Here is a 20,495-nt window from a genome sequence, read left to right on the forward strand (position 1 = left end):
AGGATTTTTTTTTTTTTTTTTGTTACTTCCACACAAAAGGTTATTTATTTATTATTTTTTTATATATATTTATCCCACACACGAGAGGTACAATTATTTATAGCACATCAGTGCCGTGTGGGAGGCATATGGGGGTTGAGAAAGAAGAAACCTATTGACATTCCTCTTAAAGAGATGTAGATTGAAATTATCGTGAAACACATCATGAGGAAGGCTGGTCCAGAGAACTGAGGTAGATGGATTAAATGAAGAGGAGAAGCAGGTTCAATGAATTTGCAATTGTACTGTAAAGGGATGCTGGACAAGCTGCTCTTGTTTTAACAGACCTAACAGCAAGTGAAAGAATGACGTTTGCCAATTCACTGGAGCAGTGACCATGGAAGTGCCTGTAGAAGATACACAGAGCTGACACACTGGATCTGTGAGATAGGGGTTGAAATTTGCCTGGGAAAGGTCATCTATGAGATGAATTGCTCTCTTCTAGACAGCATCAGGAATTTTTAAGGAGAGTTTAGGTGCACCACCCCAAATGTGTGCATAGTAATCTAAGGATGGGAAGATTTAGGCTTTATATAGGATAGTAGTTGGGTGGGTCTAAAATAGCTTCTTGAGTGGAAAAGAATTCCTAGTTTTTTAGAAACTGAGGAAGCTATTGATGTGATATCTCTGTTTCAAGAGAGGGTGGAAGTAAATGTCAGTCTAAGGGGAGGGAGAGAGAGAGAGAGAGTTCATCCTGTCTAATGATGAGTGTATTACTGAGGATGAGGGAAGGTGAGCTGAGATTCCTTTTCTGAGAAAAGGCAGGACTGCATTTTTGTGGCATTGAAGGTTAGGTTATTCTTGTCCTACTGAAGGATGGTATGGAGATCAGTGTTTAAGACACTGGTTGCAGATGATCTTGATGTAAGGGATGTCTGGGAAATACATGATTTGTCAAAGGAGTAGGATGAGTGGAGAGTGCTATTGTGACTGAAGGAAGGCAGTTAAAAAAGCAGGCCTTGACGCCAAATATGATTGAAAGCATTGAAAGTGAGTGGTGTAGGCTAGAATATCAGCCATGGATTGGATTGGCAGAACCATACTAGTGAGCTTATAGGCAGTGAAGAAGTTTGATCATTGATAATTTTTCCATTATTTTGGAGAGAATTAAGATGATGGTAATTGGTTGGTAAGCCTTTGTGTCCCTTTTTTGGAATATGTTGGATATATGTTAGTTTCCACGAGATGGTATAGGTGCCAGCTGAGTATAGAAAACTGAGGAGATGATAGAGGACAGGTGTTAGCTCTGGAGCACAACATTTGAGTACAGTAGGAGAGATGCCATCAGGACTAGATGACTTTGTAGTGTTCAGGTTGTTTAATATTCTTAAATTCTGTTTTTCTGCCAAAAGGCCACAGGAGGCATATGGTGCTCAGTTGCACCATTGGTGTGGAAGGAGGTGATTTGCCTTCATTGTCTATGCAGGAATTAGAAGAGAAGAGTGACTATTAGCTAAGAGATTGGCTTTTTCTTTGGGTGCTATAACAGTGGTGCAATCTGGATTGAAAGAGAGGTCGGAGTGCAGATGAGCAGAAGTTGCACCTGATGGTTTTGCAAGGGATCAGAAGGCATGGCTTCATACATCTTTTATTGAACAAGGACTTGGAAAGCGGATGGGAATTTTGGATGGTTTGATTTGTATGGCACAAAGACATCAAACGTCATACTGCACCAGGGCACAGATTATAACAGTACATATGGTAAACGGCTAGTAGGACAATCACAAACATCCATGTCCTTGGCAGGAATTGAACTCACAGTCTCATGGCTGGAGAATGGATACACTAACTAACCACTCAACCAACCAGGCTGGTTGAGTGGTTAGTTAGTGTATGGGATGATTACCTTCATGCCACTGAAAATGATTTCTGTAACTCACTCAGTGCAGGAGTCTGGATGAGAAGAACAAAAGCAACAGCCATACCATGGGAAAGAAGAGTAGTAGTTCTGGAGATCATCCCACTTTGTAGTGCCAGAGGACACGAGGTCGTATTGCGAGACTGGAAACTTGCATAGATGGTGGTCTGAGTTTCCTTCCAGACACCCAGACACAATTTCTACAATGTTTCTGAAAAGAAAACTGGTTAAAAAAAGATCTAGGGTATTGAGAGAGTGGAGGGAGTTATCTGAATTAGGGTAGGTAACTGCATGATTTGTGTTGATAAGAGCTTATGGCAAAAACTTTTGCATTATGCCCAGCTTGATCTATAGTGGAGAAGGGGGAGCCAGTTGGAGTTGTGGACATTAAGGTCACCCAGGATGATGACTGCTGTTTTGGTAGCTGGATTGTAGATGGTCAAGTTTCATGGAGAGGAAAGTAAAGATGTCTTTGTGGTGTTTGGAGATTGGTAAATGCAGCAGATGAATGTTACTAAGTTGTGCAAAGAAAATCCTTAGGAAGTCAGAAGTAGGGGATTCTAAATTTGGCATTCCCTTCAAGCATTGTTAGAACATACAAAAGTATATGTGCCACCTTTGTGGCAAAATGAAGTGTATAATATGGGTATTGAAGGTGAACTATGGTTGCTGTAGCTGTAGTTTGGGTTTCTGTTAAGAGAAGGGGGTTTGGTTTGGATGACTGTAAGTAGTGATGATGAATGTCGTTTATGTTTGTGAAGTGGATGTGGAATTGATTTTTTTAGAAGGGATCCTGGTAAGTTTGGAATATTGTGTTTGGTTTGAATTGTTCGGATAGACTGATTGTTGAGGGAGATTTATTATGTTTGCAGTGTTACCATGATTGTTTACTTGTTTCATTTTTCATTGTTATTAGATGAAAGGAAAATGTGTGTGTATGTGTGTGTGTGAGTGATAGGCTTGTGAATATTACACCCATACACAGAGCAGCCAGTCTCCTTGCCATTCTGTGGCCTTGACAGTGCTCCCACATACCACTACTTGGGCTCTCTCTCTCTCACCAGGCACGACCTGGCAGTAGGATTATGTGCTGGTTGACCAGGAAGCTTCATTACTTGTTACTGACCAATTTGGGCCCATATACTGTCTGGCAGCTTGCCCACATTACCACATTTTAACTGTTGTACCCTCGAAATGGAAGAGGGTCTGGGTCTCTAAGTATGTTAGTCATGCCATTGAAGGGCATTACTCATACTGCATGGAGAAGAGAGGAGGAAATGAATATAGGCAGAAGCATTGAAAATATCAACTGCATTGTGAATGGGGAACCTATAGAACAAGTAAAACATTTCAGCTACTTAGGCACAATTTTTAGTGAAGATGGTAAATTAAATATGGAAATAGATAACAGAATCAAGAGAGGTAGGTTAGAAATAAATCATTTGATCAAAGACTAGAGACAACAAATATGATTAGTTCTGAGAAAGTTAGGGAAGTGAGCAGATGGCACCAGTGTCAGTATCAGATTAACACGTTCACTGCCACGCTACTTCGGCATAGTCTGTTCCCATACGCTGAGCAATTTCACTTCTTCAAGGTCAGTACGATAATCGCGTTGCCGGCGGTAAGAGTCATAAGAGTATACTCATAGTTGGCTTGTGCGGAGCATATACCATCTATGAGAATACACGGTTTTGGATGCTAGCTCCACATGCCAAGCATTTTCACTTCTTCAAGGTCAGTACAGTAATCTCATTGCCGGTGGTAAGCGTCATACGAGTATACTCGAAGCTGGCTTGTGTAGCTGGTTTACCAACTATGAGTATACTCGAAGCTGGCTTGTGTAGCTGGTTTACCAACTACGAGTATACTCGTAGTTGGCAGCAAACATGTTAAAAATGGGATATTAGGAAAGAATTTGACATTGTTAGCATTCAGGAATGTGTTAGCAGAGCTAATCTCAGGTGGTAATCACTTAAACAGAAGGGAGAGGAAAGGTGAGCAAAACAAGTGTTCTTTACTAGGAGATGGCAGCGAAAAAAGACCCAGAGGAAGACCAAGATCTAGGTGGATTGATACAGTAAAAAGTGGCTTAGATGATAGAAATATAAGATCTGATAATATTGGAGTCTTGACAGATAACAGATTAATTTGGAGGAAATTTGTCAATAGGAAGTTAGTAATGATTTAACTCTTTCATGTAATGCTATAATGATATTCCGTACACTTCCCCAAGAGTATGCTAGTTTGATGATGACAATGACAACAGTACCTGATATTGTGTTAAAAGAGAGTCTGCCTTGTCATCTCCTGTATAGTCTTAACATGAGCTCTCCAGATTTCATTTTGTTCTCTAAGTTGCAAGAACTACTTAATGGGCATAGGTCCTGCCATTATTACAAATGATAATATTAGAATTTAACTTTCTAGCACTTTTATTCTACAGGTGCAGGGTCCACTATTACATATTGCGACTTTAAGCAAATCCAACCGGCCTGGCATTGAGGGGGCGGGGGGAAATGATGTATTTTATGTCTGCAGATGTGTGTCTTCTACACTGGACTGGTTTGTCTGTTCTGGGGGACAAGAAACCTGAGTTTTCAGGTGAAAAAACCCCCTACTTCTGTATCAGACCAGCTTTCTCACCTTTAGTCAAAAGAGACCAGATAGAGGTGTCTCACATCTTGGACAGAAATCAAACCCAGGTCTTTCTAACCAAAGGGCTTCATCTATACTGACTGAGCTTCGGAAGCTCTAATAATAAAATTTAACAAATAATGATAACAGATGGATATTTATTATTATATTATTATTATTATCATCATCATCATCAGCCTTCCACCAAGAGACTTCTCTCCATCTAGAGTGGCTACAGCATGAACTCCATGAAATACATAAATTCATATTTATACTAGGATATACACAAAATGTATTCAAAGCCAATTTTATGTTTGTGAGAGGAAAACTGGAGCACCTGAAAGAAAACCATTCATACTGAGACCAACTAACTCAGTGTGAGAGCAAAACGTTAAATATTTGTTTAGTTTAACAACATCAGTATGGTGTGCAAACATTTTGAAATGACCATACTGCTGTTGTGATTTTAACTGGTTCGAATCACTATATTCAGATAATGTAAAATTCATTTGTCTGTTCTGGGGGACATCAGCATTTAATAGTGCTAGTGTAACATTAGCACCATCAGATGCTGGCTGATGTTAAAATTCATACAAAACATCAGATGTTAGCTGTAGTTTTGTATGAATTTCAATTCTTTTTTACATTATTTGTTTTGTTGGTTTTTCATTAAATTATGCAAAATAATGTTATGCATAAGCTTAAAAACAAAAGTTTCTCTATCACTGACAAGGTTTCTACTGAAGTGATGTGATTTCTCAAGCACATTAAAAAAATAAAATAAAAATTGCTGACAAGAATATAATACTTACCCAAACATTGGATAGCAATGAATAGATTGAATGGAGATTTTGTTGAAAGCCTGTAAATGTACGAGATTTTGTTAAATAATTGTTTGGTTTAACAACCAAAGTACAGTGTGCAAAACTTTCAACATGTGAATTTTAACACATATGAAGTCTTAATTGGTTAATAAACTTGTCACTTTCAAAACAGTGTACTAATATTTTTGCATACCTCTGGATTCCTCCCTATCCCTTTTCTGCACAATATTCATCTCTCTCTCTCTGCTAATTTTTATAATGACAAGATAACTAGAGATTCTACAGAATGCCATCATTAGATAGAGGATGATTAATGAGATTAATTATCATATTTTTAATTTAGGAAGCTTTGAAGTTAGTATCATTCGTATGAGCATGAATTGTGATTTGGAGTCAAGAACAGTACTCTATGGTGAAAGTTATCTACCAGCAGATGCCTTTATGACAAGAGGTAATGGTAAATATCTTGACTGACTTGTCTTTCCTTTACTAGTTTTTAAAATTAATCCTTAATAATAATCAGGGCTTGACAGATATGCTTATCCACTTGCCCGTGGTCAATAGATTTTGTTTGCTGGCAAGTAGCTGCAAACTGGACAAAATTAAATATTTTTTAACAAAAAAAAAAAAAAATCTCCAACCACTGTATTTACTTATCTCCACTTCCTGCAAAGCAGAGGGCCTCAGTCATTGGCCTCCATTGGACTCTGTTCATTGCTTCTCTCTCTTGATCTCATTCCAGAATTTTCTCAGATGTTTCATCTCTGCTTTGATCAGGTTGTCTTGTGGCATCTGATTCTTCTGCTTCCCTGTCAGTTAAGCTATATGCAGTTTAACTGACAGGGAATTGCTATATCATTTTTTATAGCTGTCTTTGCTATATCCTTATTTGGGTTTCTGGTTGTGTGGCCTATCCACTTCCATTTTGTATACATTATTTCTGTTTTGATGTCAGATTGATTTGCTTTCTTGGTTGAAATTTTATTTGGCCAGTATATTCCCAATATCTTTCTAAGACATCTATTTATGTAAATCTGTAGTTTGTTAAATTCTTTTTGGCTAATCTTCAGGTTTCAGATCCATATAGTAGAAGTCTTTACACATGTGTTGAAGAGTCTTATTTTTGTTTTGAGACTTATTTCTTTACTTATCATATATTTTTCATTCTATTGAAGACAATTTGGGATTTTTGTATTTTATTTTTTATGTCCTCTTCTGTTCCTCCTTCAGTGCTCATGAGTGATCCTAGATAAATAAAAGTGACTATCTGTTCTAGTGTTTCTTCCATACGTTGGAGTGTTAGATTTTTGTTTAGGATTAATCTTCATTATTTTGGTTTTCTTTTGATTTATTTTTAAACCACACTTTGAGGCTTCCAGGTTTAGATTATCTGTTTTTCTTTGCATATGTTGGTGCCTTTGAGCTATCAAGCATATGTCACCAGCAAACTCTAAGTCATTTAATTTATTTGTCCATCCCCATTGCATATTAGAAGGAGGGCCATAATTGCTAATGACTTTATGCATGAATTATGTTTGATGAGTGGTGTGGAATTTGTGGATGTGTGGAATGAGTTAGATGGGCGAAAGGATTTATATAAAATGGATGGATTACTTCTTAATGGATTTGGTGTGCGGAGACTTGAAAAGCTGTTGTTACAGAAGTTCTGGAAGTGAAGTTACAGAACCATGGAAACTAGAGTTATTAAGGGGGGGATAGACTTGCAGATTTTAGAGAGACACTTGAGTGTGTGAATGTGTGTAATATGCCCAAGCGAGTAGGAAAGACCACGAATCAGAATGGGATAGTTAGTTTAAGGCACCAAAATAGGGATGGGACAAATCAGCTTCTTCAATTCATGTATACAAATGCCAGAAGTATTAGGAACAAGAGGGAAGAATTTTTGGCCTTGGTTGGCACTTCCAGACCACAGGTTATTGGCATTAGTGAAACGTGGCTGACAGAAGATGACACAGCTAGTGGGATTGAATGTGAGGGGTATGGTGTGTTCAGGAGTGACAGGGAGAATAAAATGGGGAGAGGAGTGTTATTGATGATAGCTGATGAGCTACAGATAAGAAGAATAGAAGTGGAATTGCAGGATAGAGAAAAGAACACATTTGAGGCTATTTGGTGTGAGATTGAAATTAGCAGAACTAGATACACAGTTGGGTGCTGCTATAAACCAGGTGATGGAATAGATGGTGGAGATAGTATACATAAGCAAATAGAAGAAATGAGTGGAAGGAGGGTAATTATTATGGGAGATTTCAACTATGGTAACATTGATTTGAAGGAGGAGAGGACACATGGGAGGAAGGAATTGGATTTTATGCAGTTATTAAGGGATAACTATCTGCGACAGCATGTAATGGAAAATACTAGGGGTCAGAGAGTGCATGACCTGGTAATTGCATCTGAGAATTTGACTGTAACGAATATGACCACGTTGCCACCAATTGGTGAGAGTGATCATAGGGTCTTGACTTGGGAGGTGGCTAAAGGTGTGGATTTTACAATTAAGACGGGGTACATGTGGAATTATCGGGCTGGTAAGTATGACAAGCTTAAGAGATTGATTGGTTCAGTGCCATGGCATGTACAACTGCAAGGGCTAGAAGTTGATAGTGCATGGGAGGCGGTAAAGAAGTGTTTGCAGGAGGCAATGGCTGACTGTATACCAAGAGTCCGAATAATAAATCAAGTAAGGGTTAAATGGATGAATAACACCGTTAAGCTTGAGCTGCAAAAAAAAAACAACTATGGAGGGAATTTAAAGAGAAAGGTGACCTGCAGGCACATGAATAGTATAAAGCGCAGGCCAGAAGGGTAACGAGTGTGGTAAGAAAAGCAAAAAAGGATTATGAAAGAACATTGGCCATGCAGGCTAAAGAGAATCCTAAACAGTTTTTTTTCGATATGTTGCAAGTAAAAGAAAAAACGTATATGGCAGAATGATTTTAAAGAATGCCGATGGTAGGGAGGTAACCGAATCAGCTGATATAGTTGAATTACTGAGCGAGCACTTTGCAAGAATATATCTTCCAGGTGGTGACATTGCAGAAATGAATGAACCAATAGATTATATGGGAATTGTGGTGAATGAAGTGGAGGTGAGTAGTCTATTGCAAAACCTCAATGTCAATACATCTGTGTGATTGGATGGTATACCAGCTCGTGTCATATGTGAAGCGGCTAAAGAATTGTCAGTACCCTTGACCATATTGTTTAATTTGAGTCTTGGGTCTGGGTTAGTCCCGAGGGGGTGGAAAGAGGGAAAAATAGTTCCACTGCATAAAGGAGGTTCCAAGACTGTTGTTGTAAATTACCGACCGATTAGCATATCAGGAATCGTTGTCAAGGTCTTGGAGAAATTAGTCAAGAGAAGAATACAGGACTGGATAGATGAAAATGGGATATTGTATGGGGGACAACATGGTTTTGTGAAGGGTAGATCATGCCTCAGTAACTTGCTCATGTTTTATAACACAGTGAAGGCTGAACTAGATAAGGGTAATGGGTTTACAGTGATTCTACTGGACCTTGCCAAAGCCTTTGACAGGATACCAAATGTTACTCTAATCAGTAAACTGGAGCAGATGGGGATGGATATAGGGTTGGTGAGATGGATAGGAGGGTGGTTGATGGAGAGATACCAGAGAGTGGTTTATTCAGGAGTGGAGTCCAAAAGACTGCTTGTGACTAGTGGTGTGCTGCAGGGTTCTGTTCTTGGACCACTACTTTTCAATTTGTTCATTAACGATATAGGAAAGGATCTGAGAGGAAGTTTTCACTTGTTTGCTGATGATGCAAAGTTGGGTAGAGCAATTGTGAGTGCACAGGATGTCAAAATTTTGCAGGATGATTTGGATAGTTTGGAGGACTGGGCTAGGGAAAATGGATGTCAATTTAATGTGGCAAAGTGTAAGGTTATGCATTTTGGAGTGAAAAGATTAGCAGCAGTATATCACACTGGTGGAACCATACTCCAGGAGATTGATGAGGTCAGGGATTTGGGAGTGTTGGTGGATAGGGAGTTGAAGTTTAGAGGTCACATCGCAGAAGTGGCTAAATCAGCTCATCAAATCACTTGGCTTCTGAAAAATACTTTAACAAGCAGAGACAAACAAGTTATTGTTCCTCTGTATCAAGCCTTGATAAGACCCCATCTAGACTACTGTGCCCAGATATGGACGCCAGTGTTTCTTCTTGATGGGAAGGAGGTGGAGAGGATCCAGAGATGAGTGACCAAGATGATAGCAGGTCTGTGGAATGAACCTTATGAGAATAGGTTGAAGATTTGTGGGTTGCAAAAATTGGTTGATAGGCAGAAAAGGGAGGATATGATTGAGACATTCAAATTACTGAAGAGTTTCTATAGGATTAATTCAGAAGATATTTTTGAGAATAGGATTGGTGGTGGGAGGACTAGGGGTCATACATGGAAGCTGGGCAAGAGTGTGGTTAGCAGGGGTGTTAGAACTAGGTTTTTTACTTGGAGAGTGGTGAATGAGTGGAATAAGCTGCCAGAGTCTGTTGTGGGTGCTATGACCGTGAATGAGTTCAATGCGAGGTATGATAAATACTGTGTGAATGTCGAATAGTTGCTCTTGACATAATGTTAGGGCCTCCCTCGATGAGTCTGTCAACTCCTTGGAGTTGCCCGAGATAATAATAACAATAATATTAATGCTTTCATCTATTGCATTTCTCATCACCCAGTCCATTACTATTAAGAAGATTGTAGCAGAGAGCATGCACCCTTGCCTTATATCTCTTGTTGTTTTTATTTCTTTACTTAAATTCCAATTACATAAATATCTTGATTTTATAATTGTTAGACATTGCTTTTACTATATTAGTTATTTTCCCTAGTATGCCATAATATTTCATTAATTTCGAAATTACTTCTCTGTTTATGCTATTGAATGCTTTTCAAAGTCAATGAATCCCAAATACAAGCTTCTCTGCCATTCTATTGATTGTTCAATAATTATTCCAGGAGTTATTTGATCTATGCGTGATCTATCAGGTCTGAAAGCTGCTTGTTCTTTCCTTTGTTTTGATCCTTGATTTGATTTCATGTTTTATTCTTTCTAATCGAGGGAGGCCCTAACATCATGTCAAGAGCAACTATTCGACATTCACACAGTATCTATCATACCCTGCAAGAAGAGGTTTCGCATAGAATGATTGGAAGGATCACGGTGTAGTGAGTTATTTTGGAGAATGTATTTAGATTAAGAGTGACTGACCTGCAGAGGGAGATAGATGAGTTGAAAGAGGAGGTGGAATGTCTTGTGAATGAGAGCAGAAGTATGAAAGATAAGATTAGGCGAATGGAAGAGATAAATGCAAGGCGAATCAGAGTAGGAGAGAGAGAGAATTTAGGGAGTATGAGTGAGAGGTATGGGGGTGCTAGAAGAGGAGAGAATGGAAACAGTAGAAGAGAGGGAATGAGAGAGAGGTATGGGAATGCTAGCAGACGAGAGGATGGAAACAGTAGGAGAGACGGAATGAGAGAGAGATATGGAAGTGCTAGAAGAGGAGAGAATGGAAACGGTAGGAGAGATGGAATGAGAGAGAGGTATGGGAATGCTAGAAGACGAGAGGATGGAAACAGTAGTAGGAGAGACAGAATGAGAGAGGGATATGGAAGTGCTAAAAGTGGAGAAAATGGAAACAGTAGGAGAGAGGGAATGAGAGAGATGTATGGGAGTGCTAGAAGAGGAGAGAATGGAAACAGTAGAAGAGAGAGGTATGGTAATGAAAGAAGAGGAGAGAATGGAAACAATAGGAGCGAGGGAATGGTAAGAGGTATAATGTATGGTGACTCAATGATCCGTGGTATTCAAGATAGGATGCGTGAGGAGTGTTTGCCAGGAGGAACAATAGAAAGGGTGGCTATGGCAATTAAGAGAGGTGAAAGGGTGGATGAGATGATTGTGATGGTAGGAACGAATGACTTGAGTGGTAATGTAAGTCGGGCAGCGAGAGATATGAGATTTTTGCTTGAGACTGTACGGAAGAAGAGAGAGAGAGAGGAAAAATAGTGTGCGTGTTGCCTAGGTATGATAATGATGAGCTGAGCAGAAAAGCGGAGATATTGAATGGCATAATAGCGAGAATGTGTGACAAGAGAGGACTGGTATATGTAGATGCTTGGAGTGCATTTGAGGAAAGAGAGGAATTGTATGCGAGAGACCGTTTACATTTGAATGAGGAAGGACGTAGGCATCTGGAGAAATTGCTGTTCTGTACGAGTCAGTGTGTCCCAGGGAGGATGATAGCAGGGGTGGCCTCTTGTGGGAATGGATACTTGGGAGAAGCGAGACAATGTCAGGTAACACTGAGCCCAGTGGAGTCTAGAAGGGATAATGCTGGGTATAGAAACAGTGGCATTTATATGCTTTATACTAATGCCAGGAGTATCTGGAATAAGGGAGAGGAATTGGTGGCGCAGATAGCATCAGCCTGGCCAAAAATTATTGCGATCACTGAGACGTGGTTGACAGAAGGGGATATAACAACAGGAATAGAAGTCGCTGGGTATAGCATTTTTCGTCAGGATAGGAGGGGAAAGCGTGGTGGTGGAGTTCTGCTTATGATAAGTGATGACCTATGTCCTCTAAGAGTGGAGAATTTGGAAGGAAGTGAGACAAATGATTTTGAGAGCGTATGGTGTGAGGTGGAGGTAGGCAAGACAGGATATTTAGTGGGGTGTTGCTACAGACCCAGGAGCACAGAGGATGGGGACCAGGAGATGTTTAGCCAGCTAAGTTTGGCAAGTGCAAGAAGAATGATTGTTATGGGAGATTTTAACTTCAGTAGTATAAATTGGAGAGAGGAAGATGCATGTAGCAATTGGGGAATGGAATTTCTAGAACTCTTGAGGGACAAATGTCTTAGGCAACATGTAAAGAGGGAACAAGAGGTTCAAAAGTTTTGGATTTGGTTATAGCATCAGAAGAGTTGATAATAACTGAGTTGACGTCTCTCCCACCAGTTGGAGAGAGTGACCATATGGTGTTGACTTGGAAAGTGAATAGACATGCAGGAGTATCAAAGAGACGGGAACTTATGTGGAATTATAAGGCAGGTGATTATAATAGTCTTAGACGTCAACTTCGGGAAGTTTCATGGAGGGAGGAATTGGAAGGCCGGGATATCACTAGTGCATGGGAAATTGTGAAAGAATATTTGTTATCAGCAATGGTAAGTTGTATACCACAAGTGAAGAAGAGGACGCAATTTGGAGTAAAGTGGATGACAAACAATATTAAACAGGAATTGCATGCGAAAAAGAGGCTATGGAAGAGATATAAGGAGACAGGTGGAGAGATGCATGAGGAATATAAGAGACAGGACAGAAGAGTGACTAGTGTGGTAAGGAAAGCGAAACTGGAATATGAGAGGAGATTGGCCCTAAGATCCAAAGAAAATCCTAGGGAATTTTTTAGCTATGTGGCCAGTAGGAGGAGAAATGACTGTGGAAGAATGATATTGTGGGATAAAAATGGGAATAGAGTGACTGATGCAGAGGACATAGTGGAATTGTTCAATGAACACTTTATTGGAGTATTTCATCCTAGAGGAGTCAGTTTTAATGCTAGAGGGATAGGACTGGTTCAAGGTCTGGAGGTACAGGAGGAGAGTGTGTTTCAGATACCGAGTACTCTGAATGTCAGTAAAGCTGTGGGACTGGATGGTATTTCACCACGAGTTTTGAGAGAATGTGCTAGAGAATTGACAGTGCCTTTAACGTGGCTTTTCAATGAAAGTCTGGCTTTGGCAAAGGTGCCCAGGGAATGGAAGGAAGGTAAGATAGTGCCATTTCATAAGGGTGGTAACAGACTGGAAGTGTCTAATTATAGGCCAGTCTGTGTGTCATCAGTAGTTGTTAATATCTTGGAGAAAGTAGTGAGAGACCGTATACAGCATTGGGCAGATGAGGGTAATGTTATCTGTGAGAATCAACATGGATTTGTGAAAGGACGCTCTTGTTTTAGCAATATGCTAGCCTTTTATAATAAAGTTTCAAGAACATTAGATGAGGGAAAGGCATACACTGCAATTTTCTTAGACTTGGCGAAGGCATTTGACAGGGTGCCACATGATAAGCTGATATTTAAGTTGCAGCACATGGGTCTGGATGTCAGATTGGTCAACTGGATTCAGGATTGGCTGTCTGATAGGTATCAGAGAGTTGTGTATGGTGGAGCAGTTTCCAGGAGGCAGAGGGTTACAAGTGGGGTCCCACAGGGCTCAGTACTAGGACCTATATTGTTTAACCTTTATATCATTGACATAGCCAGTGGATTGCAGGGGGATATTCAGTTGTTTGCAGATGATGCGAAGCTGGGAAGGATTATTAGTAATAGTGCAGATGTGGTAGCCCTGCAAGAGGATTTAAATAAGCTAGATAGATGGGCAAATGAATGGGGGTGTCAGTTTAATGCAGCAAAATGTAAGGTCTTGAGGTTTGGGAAACATCAATGGGATGCTGCATACTCTATGGGAGGAGTTATACTGGAGGAAGTAGGGGAGACAAGAGATCTGGGGTTGATGATTGATAGAAACCTGAAGTTTAGGGGACATATTGCAAAGGTGGTGAAGGTAACACAGAGGATTGCTGCTATTATGAGAAGGACACTGACCTGCTGAGATAAAAGGTTTATCATTCCGTTGTATAAGTCTCTGATCAGACCACACTTGGACTATTGTTCTCAGATTTGGTCCCCAGGATTTGAAGGGGATAAATTAACTGTGGAAAGGATACAAAGACGGATGACAAAGATGGTTTCAGGACTGTACAAGGATAGTTATGAGGATTGGCTGAGAGAATGTGGACTGCAGAGTTTGGTGGATAGAAGAAGGAGAGTTGATATGATTGAGACTTTTAAACTGTTGAGAGGTGGTTACAGGGTTGACACTGGGGAGTTCTTTCGCTTGGTTGATCAGCGGGAAGGAGTGATGACAAGAGGCCATCCCTGGAAGTTACGAAAGGAAACTGTGAGCAAGAGGGTAAGGAGTGGTTTCTTTGTGTGGAGGGTGGTTGAGCTGTGGAATGCATTGCCTGATGGAGTGGTGGGAGCAAGAACGGTCAGTGAGTTTAAAGAGTGGTATGATAGACTGTGTTTCTCAGGGGGGGGATCTCCCCTCAATGAGTCTTGACAGACTTTATGTCTTAGGAAGGACCTCCCTCGATGAGTCTTTTGACTCCTTGGAGGCCTGAATAATAATAATAATATTATTCTAGTGAAGATTTTACTAACTGTGCTTAGAAAAGATATTTCTCTCCAGTTTTTGCATTCTGTTGTATCCTCTTTCTTTGGTAATTTCACCAATAATCCTTTATTCCAGTCATCTAGCCATTTTTCCTTTATCCATATTTCATTTAGAAGGGGATACAATATCTCTGTCTATATATGTATATCTGTTTTAAGTAGTTCTGCTTGTATGTTGTCTATCCCTGCAGCTTTGCCATTTCTGTGTCTCTATTGCCTTAGTTATTTCTACTTTTGTTATATTTGATGTTTCCATTTCAGTATTTTCTGGGAGTATAGTTTATTGTATTGGGGATTTCATTGTTTAGTATTTCCTGAAAGTGTTCTATCCATCTATTTTCTGTCTTTTTCCTTTGTTAGTATGTTTCGTTATTTATCTCTTATTGGCCTCTCTTTTCTCATCTTTTTTCCAGTTATCTGCCTTGTTATTTCAAAAAGTTTCTTGGAATCAAAGTTTTCTGTAGCCTGTTCAACCTCCTTACAGAGTTCTTCAATGAATTTTCTTTCATCATCTTGTAAGAGATGACAAAAGACATTGACAGATTCAACATGGAAGGTATATAGTGAAACTGTACACTTTTCTTTACTTGTCTATTTTTTCCTTATATATTTAATCTCTTTTCCTTTTTATTTTGATTTAGAGTAATTTTCTTCTAACTTCTCTTCTTTCCTCACTAAAAGCATTGTTTTGTCTATTATCCATTGTTTTGGAACACTCTCTCCTGTTTTCTTTGCATTTCTTAAGCTGTTTCGTTGTGTAATTGTTTTATATTTTGCCATTTTTTTTCTATATCTCCATTTTTTCCTCCAGTTTTTACTGTTGTTCCATATTGTTTCACTTCCTTATTTTTCAGTTTATTTATGTTGTACCAGTTTCTTTTGTTCCTTGATTTAAATATCTTTGCTAGTTTCATTTTTATCTTTGCCCTCGTGGTCCGTGCATGCATCTGCTCCGTTCCACATTCTCATTTCCTCCAAGGAGGATCTTCATGTTTCCAACTGCCATGCATCACTGTTAATCATTTTGTATTTTTTACTAAATAATTTAAGGAAATTACAACATCAACAAGGATATACATTAAAATAAATTTTAATATACTTCAGTATTTCGGCAACGTCACATTTCCATTTTGAAGAAACTCCTAAAGTCCTGATGGTGCCCCCTAGCGGGCAATGTTGGTATTCTTGGGCGATTGGGCCGAAGGGTCTTCTGATGTAGGTTTCCCAAATTTGAGGCAGTCTCATGTAGCCAAATTTGTTGAGGTTTGGATTGTTTCTGAGGGCTGAAGCTGATTCCATGAAAAGACTTTCATATTTGTATTTACTACGGTGTACTATCATGACTTTCTTCCACTGTATTCTATGGCAGGTATCCAGCACATGGTCAGCAAGACCAGAGTGGCTGTATTGGTGAAACCGGATGTAGTCCTTGTGTTCTGAAATTCTGATATTTGCTGTCCTGCCTGTTTGGCCAAAGTAGGACAGCTTACAGCTGCAAGGGACCTGGTATACACCAGGTAGGTCTGGGGGGGGGGGGGGAGGTTGGTCTTTAGTAGAGCGGATAAGGAATGTCAATTTTTTATATGGTCTGTAACAGGAAGTTGTCATGTTTTTTCAGGATTTTCGTAATTTTTTCTGAGGTGCCTCGGATATAGGGTATAGTGATGAATTTAGAGTAATCCTTGTTGTGAGGGGTGGGGGGAAGGTTGTGGTTTACTGGTTTCAATATTTTTTGGATTTTTTGGGGGGTGTAGCCATTGGCTGAGAAAGTGTTGAGAATGTGGTTTAGTTCTGTGGTTAGGGCATTGTCATTTGAACAGATAAGTTTAGCCCTGTTGTGTAGTGTCTTAATGACTCCATATTGTTGCGAGGAGGGGTGGTGGGGTTTGTTGGTGAATGTATCTGCCTGTATGGGTGGGTTTTCTATAGACTGAGAAAACCAAGGTTCCATCAGGCTGGTGGGTGACTGGTGTGTCTAAGAAAGGAAGGCAGTTGTTATTTTCTTCTTCCAGGGTGAATTTGATCCCGGGGTGTTGGTTGTTTAAGTGTGTTAGGACGGAGAGGAGTGCATCAGAGCCATGTGGCCAAATAGCGAACATATCATCAACATAGCAAAGCCAAATGGTTGGTTATTGTGGGGCAGAGTTTAAGGCTTTCTCTTCAAAAGTCTCCATGTAAAAGTTGGCCAATGGTGGGGAGAGTGAAGAAGCCATGGCTGTCCCCTCTATTTGTTTGTAGAATTTTCCTTGCCAAACAAAATAGCCTGAGTTCATTGTGAACTGAAATAGGGCTGTGATATCGGGAGGAAATTTAGCTTGGATTAGCTCTAAGGATTTTTTGAGTGGGGCATTTGTGAATAAGGAGGAGCCATCAAAACTGATCATTATGTCAGTGTGTTTGAGTGTAAGGTTTTCTATGCTGGCTTTGAAGTGGGCTGAGTTTTTTATATGTGAAGATGTGTTGCCAGTATAGTGTGAGAGAGCTTTGGCCAAATGTTTAGCTAGTTTGTATGTGGGGGATTTAAATTAAATCTCTACTAGAATTAAAGAAAAACAAGAAAATAATAATCGCCAAAGCTGATAAAGGGAATGCCACAGTATTACACAGGTAAGCTGAAAGCTCTATTGTTAGATCGGGCTACTTATCTCCCTATCGAGTACAATCCCACCAACTCACAAACTAGAAAACTCCACAGGCTCCTTAAGAAGGTCACTTCTTGGCCTGTGGAAATCACTAACAAATTAAAACCATTTAACTCCATACCCCCCCGTATTTATGGACTCCCAAAAATACATAACGAAAATGTGCCATTACATCCCATAGCAGATGGCATTGATTCCCCCACATACAAACTAGCTCAACATTTGGCCAAAGCTCTCTCACACTATACTGGCAACACACCTTCACACATAAAAAACTCAGCCTACTTCAAAGCCAGCATAGAAAAACCTTACACTCAAACACACTGACATAATGGTCAGTTTTGATGACTCCTCCTTATTCACAAATGCCCCACTCAAAAAAATCCTTAGAGCTAATCCAAGCTAAATTTCCTCCCGATATCACAGCCGTATTTCAGTTCACAATGAACTAAGGCTATTTTGTTTGGCAAGGAAAATTCTACAAACAAATAGAGGGGACAGCTATGGGTTCTCCACTTTCCCCACCCTTGGCCAACTTTTATATGGAGACTTTTGAATAAAAGCCTTAAACTCTGCCCCACAAAAACCAACCATTTGGCTTTGCTATGTTGATGATGTGTTTGCTTTTTGGACACATGGCTCCGATGCACTCCTCTCCTTCCTAGCACACTTAAACAACCAACACCCCCCCCCCCCCCCCCGAATCAAATTCACCCTGGAAGAAGAAAAAAACAACTGCCTTCCTTTCTTAGACACACTAGTCACCCACGAGCCTGATGGAACCTTGGTTTTCTCAGTCTATAGAAAACCCAGGTTCCATCAGGTACATTCATCAGGTACATTCATCCATCAGGTACAAACCCAGATACATTCACCAACAAACCCACCACCCCCTCCTCGCAACAGTATGGAGTCATTAACACACTACCAACAGGGCTAAACATATCTGTTCAAATGACAATGCCCTAACCACTGAACTAAACCACATTCTCAACACTTTCTCAGCCAATGGTTATCCACCCAAAAAATATTGAAACCAGTAACCCCCCCCCCCCCCCCCCCAACAAGGATTACTCTAAATCCATCACCATACCCTATATCTGAGGCACCTCGGGAAAAAATTATGAAAATCCTGAAAAAACATGACAACTTCCTGTTACAGACCATATAAAAAATTGGCATCCCTTATCCGCTCTACTAAAGACCAACCTTCCCCCCCCCCCCCCAGACCTACCTGGTGTATACCAGGTCCCTTGCAGCTGTAAGCTGTCCTACTTTGGCCAAACAGGCAGGACAGCAAATATCAGAATTTCAGAACACAAGGACTACATCCGGTTTCACCAATACAGCCACTCTGGTCTTGATGACCATGCGCTGGATACCTGCAATAGAATACGGTGGAAAAAAGCCACGATAATACACCGTAGTAAATACAAATATGAACGGCTTTTCATGGAATCAGCTTCAGCCCTCAGAAACAATCCAAACCTCAACAAATTTGGCTGTATGAGACTGCCTCAAATTTGGGAAACCTACATCAGAAGACCTTCAGCCCAGTTGCCCAAGAATACCAACATTGCCTGCTAGGTGGCACCATCAGGACTTTAGGAGAAATAATAGCTTCCTGCTTCTTCTTCATCTACTGTTTGTTGTGCCTGCGTGCACGTGTCTTGTTCTTAAGTTTCTTGAAAATGGAAACATGACTTTACTGAAATATTGAAGTATATTAAAATTTATTTTAATGTATATTCTAGTTGACGTTGTAATTTCCTTAAATTATTTAGCAAAAATGCATAACCAACATCTAAGCCTTTCCACGAGAATAATCATTTTGTAGAATTACTATTGACTTATTTGCATATTATTATTATTATTATTATTATTAAACAAGACCTCATGGAGTCAAAGACTCATCTAGGAGGTCATTTTATCTCACACACATCTCATCATACCGTGTCTTAAACACATTCAAACTCCTTGCAGACACCACACTCTCAGGCAAGGCATTCCAATCACTCACAACTCTGCACGAAAAAACCTGCCTCTCACTCCCCTACTCACACCCTCTTTAAACAGTTTCCAGGGATGACCTCTGGTTCTCCCCTGATCTCCCACTACTCTCTGTAGAACTTCTCCACCATTGATCCTATAACAACCCCTTACCAACTTGTAGGTCTCTATCATATCTCCCCTCTTCCTTCTCTCCACTAGACTCTGCAAATTACATCTTTTCAATCTTTCCTCATACTCGACATTCCAGAGGTCAGAAACTACATTAGTCAGTCGCCTTTGGACCCTTTCCAACATCTCTTCATCCTTCTGAAAACCAGGTTACCAAATCTGGGCACAATAGTCCATGTGTGGCCTAATCAAAGCCTTATACAATGGAACAAGAATCTCCCTACTTCTACACGTTAGTGTCCTCCGCATTATTCCCACAAGTCTTTGTGTTGTCTTCACAATTTTGGCGATGTATCCCCTAAATTTTAGTTCCTTATCCACTGTCACCCCCAGATCTCTTATTTCCTCTACTTCCAACAATATATTCTCACCAAGCATAAATTCTGCATCCCTCTTTGTTTTCCAAATTTTAAAACCTTACATTTTGCAACATTGAATTCACATCCCCATTTGCTTGCCCAATCACTCAATTTATTGAAGTCTTCTTGCAAGGTCACAGCATCTTCACTACTCTTTATGGTTCGTCCCAACTTTGCATCATCTGCAAACAACTGAATATCTCCATCCAAATCTTCGCCAATATCATTAATATACAAGTTAAATAGTAATGGCCCTAAAACAGACCCCTGAGGCACTCCACTAGTGACTTTCCTTTTCCTGGATGTTGCACCCCCATACACAACTTGTTGATACCTATCAGATAGCCAGTCCCCAATCCAATGCACTAATCTAATATCCAACCCCATCTGCTCTAGTTTGACTGTCAACTTATCATGAGGTACTCTTTCAAAAGCTTTTGCGAAATCGAAGTATATTACTGTGTATCCTTCTCCTCTGTCCAAGGAAGCAGTCACTTTATTGTAATAAGTAAGTAGATTACTAAAACATGACCTCCCTTTAGCAAATCCATGCTGTCCATCAAAGATTATACCATTGTTGTCAACCCAACTCTGGATCCTAGTTCTCACAAACTTCTCCAACAACTTAACCACAACACCTGACACACAGATAGGCCTATAGTTTGATG

General features: G+C 40.0%; 1 protein-coding gene across 5 annotated transcripts in view; it reads left to right on the plus strand.

Annotated features, from left to right (window-relative positions):
* LOC150098781 (putative nuclear hormone receptor HR3) overlaps nucleotides 1-20,495 on the plus strand; it is a 240,295-nt gene that overhangs the window by 188,849 nt on the left and 30,951 nt on the right. For 4 of the 5 annotated variants that reach the window (XM_090404768.1, XM_090404770.1, XM_090404772.1 and 1 more), the window contains exon 8: nucleotides 5,702-5,815. In XM_090404768.1, coding sequence (XP_090260894.1) covers nucleotides 5,702-5,815 — 114 coding nt within the window. The remainder of the gene's footprint in view (nucleotides 1-5,701; nucleotides 5,816-20,495) is intronic. The other variant, XM_090404769.1, reaches the window with a different exon arrangement.

The sequence above is a fragment of the Typopeltis vanoorti genome, chromosome 15 (assembly GCF_054136105.1).
Source record: "Typopeltis vanoorti isolate ZY-2024b chromosome 15, IOZ_Tvanoo_1.0, whole genome shotgun sequence".
NCBI lineage: Eukaryota > Metazoa > Arthropoda > Arachnida > Uropygi > Thelyphonidae > Typopeltis > Typopeltis vanoorti.